Below are 9,061 nucleotides of genomic sequence, written 5' to 3'. Positions count from 1 at the left end.
CTTTGGGCAGACGCTTCATAAATTGCCCGTTTGCCTTTGTTTCTCAAGATTTTTGCTTGAGTTATTTTTAATTTCGTGGGGCTTGCAATTTCTCAGTGTCAGTTGGAGAGCCTGAAAACCTGCCACAGACAGAGATGAAGTGGGCAGAAAAAAAGAGGGAGCTCGAGTGGCTCATTAGCCTTTGTTGTGGGCCAAACACAAGAAAGGGAATGCAATTTTTCCCTTCAAGTTGATGCCACTGATAATCATTTCCAATTGTTGATGGGCTGTGTTTAATTAAATTAGCAACACTCGAGTAATTAAAGCGGACTTCTTACCCTCTGGGCGCCACGGCAAGCCTTTCTTCGTATTTTCCCTTCTGGGGAACATCAATCATATGCCAAAACACAAATACAAAGCTTGACGACAAATAGAAAGAGAATTTTTAACTTTTTGCTTTCTGTGCCAGGTTCAAGAAGATTTATGGCCAAAACGAGGTGGAGATGGAAGCCCAATTCCGGGACACATGTGGGTTGGCAAGCCAAACAATCAAAAAGAAGAAATAGTAGAGAAAGTAGAGAAAGTAAAAAATCAGAGTGGGGGAAGCCCGTTAAACGGGGCTAGCAAATGTAGTTTTGAGTCACATTTGGCTCAGCTTCCGACTGATTGTTTAAATAAATGACTCAATGCTACCCCTATTTTATTGATTTTTCACGGCCACTTGTCGCTTCCTCCACATAACATACCCCCTAATACTAAAGCCTTTGATTGATGGATTGGAGGACCCGGTCATGGCATTTACTCAATTCTTCTCAGCACATTAATTTACTAAAAACTAGCATTTTTGTTTAGTTTTTATGACCCGCATATTTTTGCACCCACGAAACCTTTCCCTTGCTGTGGATGCTAACAAATAGTCTGCCATTATCCCGCCGCAAGAGATGGGTCTGCTCATGAGGGCAGATAGGGAGGTTGGGATTCCCAGCGCCACATCGAGGTCCTCGGCCACTCCCACAACATGTCAAGGCATTTGATTGAACGGCCACACAACCAATGCTCCGTCCATTCACTTAAGAACAGTGCGGTCCGAATGTTTTGGGTTTCGGGAAAATCGGAATATCCTTATTATGATGGATTTAAAACGAGGTGTACCTGGAGTAAAGAGAATTTTTATTCCTTAATAAAGCAAGTTTATCTGAGGCTTCTAATTAAGAAAATTTAAGTGATATTGTCATGCCAAATTTAATTTGTTTTTTACTTTATTACTTTTTATTTAATCATATTTATTAAAATCTTAATTCGTTGAAACTGAATATATTTTGGTTAAATGTTTATGTATGTAAATGTGGCGCTAGTAAAATGGTCAGCACTGTATCATAATTCATTCAATGGGAAGAACTATACATACGTATGGCAAGCGTTTCACATAATCGATAATCATAAACATTAGAGCTTTCAATTCGACATCACTGATGGCCGGATACTTAGACTGCACCGCAGCGAGTAAATGCCCTTTTAAACCTTTTTACAGCACTACAAATGTCAATTTCTCCTACAAATAAAACATTTAAACAAGGCCACCGCTTATAATGTCGCATGATAAAATGTTTTTCTGAGGACCCGTGCTGACTACAGAAACCTTTTGGGGTCCAAAATGTACTGCAACAGTTCGCTTTAATAATCCTCAAATTATAGGACAATCAGCTGCTTGTTTTCTTACTTTGCCTTTCTTGGCCACAACTTTTTTGCCTGCATCAATTTGATTTTGTCATTAAAAAGTTTCTGGCAAAATAATAAAGTTTGTCAGCGCGGAATTCGAGGACCAAGAAAAGCAAAAGATCCGGAAAATGAAAAAAAAATCACATCACAGTCCAAAAGTGGCCAATGAAAGTTTTAATTTCCCATGCAAAGCGGAAGAGCAGAGACGGCTTGCCAAGAGCAAACTATGACCGTGGGCGGAACCAAAATGTTCATCATCGCAGAGTCCAGGATGAGCTCGAACTCGACTGCGACAAGTCCCGACTTCTGATTGCATGGAAAACGATTATAAATATAATGCAGCTATAATATTTTGTCAGAGAACATTATATTAAATCAATAAATTCGCATCAATGATATGTGAAGTTATTTCACCACACTTAATTAGGAGGATGTGTGGGCCAAGGATATTTAGAAAAGTCCTGATAGTTATTGCAACCATATTTCAAATGGAAAAGAGCTGGTTTGTTTTAATAAAAAGGACTGGGGAATGGATAGTCATTAATCACTACAAAAAATGGTGACAATTCGTTTTCTCATTTGGTTGGGTTTGTTGGATACCCATCTTTAAATCTCAGAAGGTTAACATTTTGTTGTGTTTTTTATGTCCGTTTTGTTTTTTCTTAAATTATTGATAAATAATAAAGCTTCAAAAATTATATTATTATTATTATTATTTAAAAAAGCTTAGTTTCTGCATAAAATCAGAAATCCATTTTATGGCTCCTACTTGTGAAAATGAAGCTTTAACAAAGCCAACAACCTATTGATCCTCCGAAAAATCCAATTTATACGCTTAAAAACTCAGGGAGTTTAACTGCACAGGAAAACATTTGATTTACTACAAAAGTAAGTTGCTCCTTGAGCTTTTTGACAATCTATTTTTACATAATCACTCTTTTTAAGTCTTTACGATGATGTACTGCAAAAATTAGATCAAATATCTGGTGTTTCTTTTACAACAACGAACACGTTTCTTAAAAAAAGAAATTATTGGATTTGTCAATTTTTGCTACCTCAGAAGTTTTAAAAACGTAATTAAAAGAAATTAAGTTTTTATAACCATTCATTGATAGCTTTCTTTGGAACACTAGTGTTGAGAGCGAAACTAAATTGTTTTTACAGCAGCCCACACCACTCACTCGAAAGCACAGACGGAGAGCAGTAAACTATGTATTGAAAATTAACTTTATTTAAATTTCAGCTTCCGAATCGATGTGTATTACAGTTTGCGTTGCGGAGCACGCTTAAAAACTTTGTCTTTTCTCCTTTCTTATTTCGCTTATGTCCGATTGAGATGGTTCTTAACAACGTAAAATGAGATCGATATTCCTTACAGCGATATCTCGATGTTTATATCGAGTGCTTATATATAACAAAAAGAAATCAAAATTAAATTTAAATTATGGCGGCAACATTCCCCCTCCTGTAATTGATCCTAGGGTGGTCAGTTACCATCTTCTAAGCCGACATCTAGAACCGCAATCTTCGTAGCTGGTCGATCGAGAACTCCATGCTGCGTTTTAATAGTGGCTCGACGAACTTGTCCGTCCTTGGCAGGAAAAGTGTTGATCACGCGTCCTTTAAGCCATAGATTTCTAGGCAAGTTTTCATCGATGATTATGACCACGCTTCCAACTGATATTGGGGGACACTTTTCAAACCATTTAGTGCGTCTAGTGAGCACTGGTGTAAACTCCTTCACCCAGCGTTGCCAAAAGCGATCTCCAAAGAGTTTTACCTCGTTCCAATGACGTCTTAGGTTAATCTTCTCTTCCTTGATTGGCTTGTAACCGTTCGATGAACCCATTAGCAGGTGGTTCGGAGTCAACGCAGAGTCGTCCTCGGAGTCCAGGCTGACGAAAGTTAAGGGACGTGAGTTAATGATGAACTGTGCTTCCATTAGAGCACACCTCAGGCTTTCGTCGTTGAATGAGTAATTCGGGCAGATGTTTTTTAGGACTGTTTTTGTAGTCCGCACTAATCTTTCCCAAGCACCGCCCATATGGGGTGCTCCTGGAGGGTTAAATAGCCATTTAATGCCATCAAACTTGATTGCGATTTTATCAAAGTCGATCTTGATCAGCTCCTCTCGCAATGTCTTTTCAGTGGCCTTAAAATTAGTGCCATTATCGGAATAAATTTCTCTTGGTGTCCCACGAAGTGCCATGAAATTAGTGAAACACATCACACAGGAGCTTGTATCGAGGCTGTGAGCGATCTCAAAGTGGACTGCACGCAGGGTTAAGCAGGTAAACAGCGCAACCCATCTCTTCTCTTTCCGTCTTCCAACGTTGACTAGGATAGGCCCAAAATAATCGACGCCGGTGCACGTGAATGGTTTTTCAAAACTTGCCAACCTAGCTTTTGGAACCGCGGCCATTTGTGGAGGCTGTGGCGTTGCGCTACGATTTTTACATAATTGACAGGCTTTTCTTACGGATTTGTGTAGTACTCTTAGGCGCAGAATATAAAATTTGGATTTTATATCATTTATCACGGTTTCGTGAGCGAGGTGGTGATATTTTTCGTGATAGAAACGGACTAATAAGAACGTTACCCGACTCTCTGGTGGCAATATTATCGCGTCCATAGTATATCCGATTGCATTCACTCGACCTTTAGTGCGAAGTATTCCGTTGTCGTCCAGATATGCGTTTAAGCCAGTCAATCTGCTTTTTGCGCTTATTGTCTTTTTACAACTTAATGAATGGATTTCGTCCGCGAACTCCAGCCTCTGTGCTTCCTTGTATAGAAGGGTCTGTGCTTCTTTGACGTCAAATTCGGTCACTGCTGTCGGCATGTCCGTCCTTTGGCATTTAGCTTGTAGTCGCCGGATATATAGGGACATGTTTGCGACGGCTCTGTACAGGCGCCGCCAATCCGAGAGATATTCCACGTCGAGTAAGACTTTATTCGCACGGGTTATAAAGACATGTCTGCGGAGTTCGGTCGTATCGATCTCCGTTGCCCGTGACGGAACTGTTGGCCAGTTACTGGGTTCCGTTTTCAGAAACTCGGGTCCGTAAAGCCATGTGTCCACGCAAGGATTTTTGATGACCTTCGTTGCCCCGTCTGCGACGTTGAGCTTTGATGGGATCCATCGCCATTGATCCACTCGAGTGGTCTCCAGGACTTCGCCGATTCTGTGCATCACAAATTGTTGAAAGTTGCGAGGGTCCATCACCAGCCATTGTAGAACGGTTCGTGAATCCGACCAGAACGTAAGATCGTCGACTCGAAGATTACGTACGTTGACGATTTTGTTTGCTAAGCGTGAGCCCATCACGGCGGCTTGGAGTTCCATGCGCGGAATAGATAATGGCTTTAGTGGCGCCACTTTGCTTTTCGCGGCCACTAGCAGTACGTCCACCTCGTCTTTTTGTGACACTCGGAGGTAGCAAGCAGCGGAATAAGCATGCTCGCTAGCGTCCACGAACGTGTGCAGGTCGATTCGGGTTTCTGCAGATATCCTTGGGGAGTAGCATCTCGGAATGTTAATTGTTGCCACTTGAGGCAGTAGCAGCTTCCATTGATTCCAGTCCTCCGACAGTGATTCTGGCAGCTCTTGGTCCCAGCTGATATTTGCGCGCCAGATTTTCTGCAGAAGGATTTTTAATCCGATCGTATGACATGACAGCAGGCCCAAAGGGTCGAAGATCGACATGAGAACCTGAAGGACTTCTCTTTTCGTTGGGACTGCAGGATCGGTAAGGACGTCTCGCTTAAGTCTTGAGAATCTGCAAATAAACTTAAATACGTCTTTATGTGGGTCCCAGTACATACCCAAAACCTTTTCTGTAGCGCCGAACTGCACTGGCTCCTGTTTTTTGGCGTCTCCATCGTTCTTAAGATACGAGAGAACTGTACTGGAATTTGACGCCCAGTTTCGAATTTCGAATCCGCCTCTGGAGTGGACCTCTCTTACTTGGCTGGATATTTCGATGGCTTTCTGTTCATCACTCATACTGTCGATGAAGTCGTCGACATAGTGCGCACGCTGAATCGCATCCAAGGCTAATGGGAATTGCTGCTGGTGGACTAAGGCATTTTTGTCGCGCACGTAGTGGGCTATGAATGGTGCGCAACTAATACCAAAAGTCATTGCACGCATGACGTAAGTGTTTATCTTATTTTGGTTGGTATCATACCAAAGAAAGCGCTGGGAATGCATGTCTTCTTGCCGAATGTTGATCCTGTGGAACATTTCGGCGATGTCGCCACTTACGGCGACTTTTCCGACTCTGAAGGCTAGAAGAACGTCGATAAGTGGGTTTAAGCAGTCCGGTCCGCTTAACAGAAGGTCGTTGAGGCATATCCCATTTGTTTTTGCTGCCGCATCCCAGACCAGCCTTATTTTTCCTGGCTTATTCGAATTTAGGGCTATAAATATTGGTAAGTACCAGGTGCGAGTTTCTTCTTTCTCCGCCTCCTCGTCAGACAGTTGCTTGGCGTATCCTTTGGTAAGAAGATTTTTGATTTGGTCGTCGATTTTCGTAAACAGGTCCGGTTCCCTCAGAATTCTGGTTCTCATGCATTGTAGGCGCTTTAGAGCGGTAATGCGACTCTCGGGAAGTCTTTGAATATTATTCCGCCAAAGAAGCCCAACTTCGTATTTTCCACACTTGTTTTGGCAAGTCTGATCTAGGATTTCGACTGCTCGTTTGTCCTCGCTTGAAAAGAGTTTTTTAGGCGAGATTGACTCGAGGTTGAAGTGCTCCTTTACTTCTTCGTGAAGCTTTTGCCAGTTGCAATCGCAGTGGTGCATAGATACGTGACGATTTGAGTTTGCCGATCCCTGGATGGTCCATCCTAACATGCACTTTGACGCTATTGGATCGTTCCATTTACCTTCGCGGATCCTGCGAGGAACGGCTATTTTCCAATTGTTTGTTCCAATTAATAACATTGGCTGCGCGGAGTAGGTCTCTAATGGCAGGTCCTTTAGATAGCTGTACTTACTGCGCAACTCATCCATATCAACTGTTTGCTTTGGCAGTGCAATGTTTTTGACAGTATGAACGTTGTTGAGCCAGTAACGTGTTTCGGAGCTAACGCCTGAGATTTGGATTGATGCTTGCACGGATGTATTTTCGAACCGGGTTGTTTCTCCAGTCCACTGTAAACAAATCGGTGACGGTGTACCTTTTATATCGAGCTTGTCAAAAATTGATGAGTCGATTAGGGTAACAGATGATCCTTCATCCAGAAAGGCGAAAATTTCGATTTTTTTGTCAGCGTAATGTAGAGTTACGGGAACGATTCGGAAGAACTGGTTTCCTTCTACGTCGCCATGGTGTGTGCTTACATGTCTTTGATTTCCCACTTCGTTGGTTGTATTGGGAACACTTTCCGAGTGGAGTAGAGGGTGATGTTTTCTTGTACAACCATTTACTCCGCACTCCTTTGGTCGACAATTATTTCGGTGAACTTTCAAGCATCGAAAGCAGGCCTTTCCGGCTTTAGCGACTTGCCATCTCTGTTCTACCGCGCTAGTTTTAAATTGTTCGCATTGTGTTACCCAATGATTTGTGGACTCGCATGCAATGCACTTTCGATTAGGCTGTTGCTGGACTGTAGATCCCTGGCTCGAACTGGCTGCGCAGCTATTATGGGTATTCACAGAACTAGTCCTGTGAGAAAATGGTGTCACGACAGTCGACGCTGCCTGCGCTAATTTGTAGAGCCAGTCGCTGAAAGCTTTTATGGGAGGGACCGATTCGTCGCGGGGGTGCATCGCCCAGTTTAGTTTGTGGTTACTTGGAAGTTTGTCTACAAGCTCCTTCACTAACATTGGGTTGTTTAAGTGCGCTTGTAGGCTGCAAGCTTCGATCGTGGCGCAAATGTTGCGTACTGCGAGCGCGTACTCTATTATGGATTCCAATTTTTCTTTGGGTGGCGGTAGCTTCCTCACCTTGTCGATCATCCTCTCCAGGATGTGCTCGGGTCTGCCGAAGAACATTTTCAGCGTGCTCATTACTTCCGGAACTAGGCTAGGAAGTAGAAGCTTATCCTTCACCATTTCGCGAGCCCTACCTTTTAGGCACTTTTGTAGACGGAGCATGTTTTCAACATTGGAGAATCCTGCTGCGGAAGTGCTGTGCTCAAATGTACTGATAAACATTGGCCACTCCTCAGGATCCCCGCTGAACGAAGGAAGCTCCTTGGGTATAGCTTGTCTTGCGGCGATTTGGGAACTGGACGGTGATGCGGGAATCGCCTGAAATAGCCCGTCTGTCGATCCGTCTTGCATACTCATTTGTAGTAAAATTTTATACTTCTCCTCAATAAATCTCTGTTCGGAAGCTTTCTTTTCTTCCAACATGTCGAGCATTAGCTTGCTTTTGTTGACGTTAGAATTATCGTCGGGTATAATCTGTCCGCCGCTGGGTTTATCCATTTCGATGAGCGCGTCCAGCTGTGGCTTATTTTGGTTTACGGATAATGAGTTGGAGATGTCGAAATGATTTTGAGGCGGTGATCGCATCATCCTTCCAGGTGGGTTTTCGGAGCTACCTCCAGCAAGACACAGGTCACAACTCCAGTCCGTATCCTCGACGTCGTAGCCGACACCTGCGCAGTGAAAGTGGTACCAACTATCACAACTGTCGCATTGAACCCAGCTTTCCTCAGTTCCTATCGCTTTTTTCTTGCATATTCTACACACTTCTTTGCTCATCTCAATTAACTTTTTAGGGTTATGTGAACTTGGCGTGTGGCGGAATTGTATTTGTGTGCGTAATTTCTGTGGTTTTTTGGCTCCGTTTACGTATTACGTTTTTCTCACCTTACGTTCAAGAAAGGGATGCGATCGCGATTTCACAATATTATGGCTAATTGGAAATGCGTCGCTTCGTAATTGTACAGTTATAACGGCAACCGGTTGTGCACAAAGTTTTTAAGAATGTTGAGAGCGAAACTAAATTGTTTTTACAGCAGCCCACACCACTCACTCGAAAGCACAGACGGAGAGCAGTAAACTATGTATTGAAAATTAACTTTATTTAAATTTCAGCTTCCGAATCGATGTGTATTACAGTTTGCGTTGCGGAGCACGCTTAAAAACTTTGTCTTTTCTCCTTTCTTATTTCGCTTATGTCCGATTGAGATGGTTCTTAACAACGTAAAATGAGATCGATATTCCTTACAGCGATATCTCGATGTTTATATCGAGTGCTTATATATAACAAAAAGAAATCAAAATTAAATTTAAATTATGGCGGCAACAACTAGTATACACATTCTTTGGTAACACAGCTTTACACTTCTATAACAAGATTATTTTAGTTAACTTTGAGCTGGCCGAAGTTTATATACCCTTGCA

At 42.6% G+C, this 9,061-nt stretch overlaps 1 protein-coding gene across 1 annotated transcript; it reads right to left on the bottom strand.

Annotated features, from left to right (window-relative positions):
* Positions 1 to 3,184: 3,184 nt before the first annotated feature.
* On the bottom strand, positions 3,185 to 8,416 carry LOC123037810. Its single transcript, XM_044460327.1, has 2 exons — positions 4,298 to 8,416; positions 3,185 to 3,850 (listed from the first exon to the last, which is right to left on the bottom strand). Exons 1-2 carry the CDS (start codon positions 8,414 to 8,416, stop codon positions 3,185 to 3,187), a joined length of 4,785 nt encoding a protein of 1,594 aa, XP_044316262.1.
* Positions 8,417 to 9,061: the final 645 nt, after the last annotated feature.

The sequence above is a fragment of the Drosophila rhopaloa genome, unplaced genomic scaffold (assembly GCF_018152115.1).
Source record: "Drosophila rhopaloa isolate 14029-0021.01 unplaced genomic scaffold, ASM1815211v1 contig_2, whole genome shotgun sequence".
In the NCBI taxonomy this organism is placed as follows: Eukaryota; Metazoa; Arthropoda; class Insecta; order Diptera; family Drosophilidae; genus Drosophila; species Drosophila rhopaloa.
This window is presented reverse-complemented; position numbering and strand designations above follow the sequence as displayed.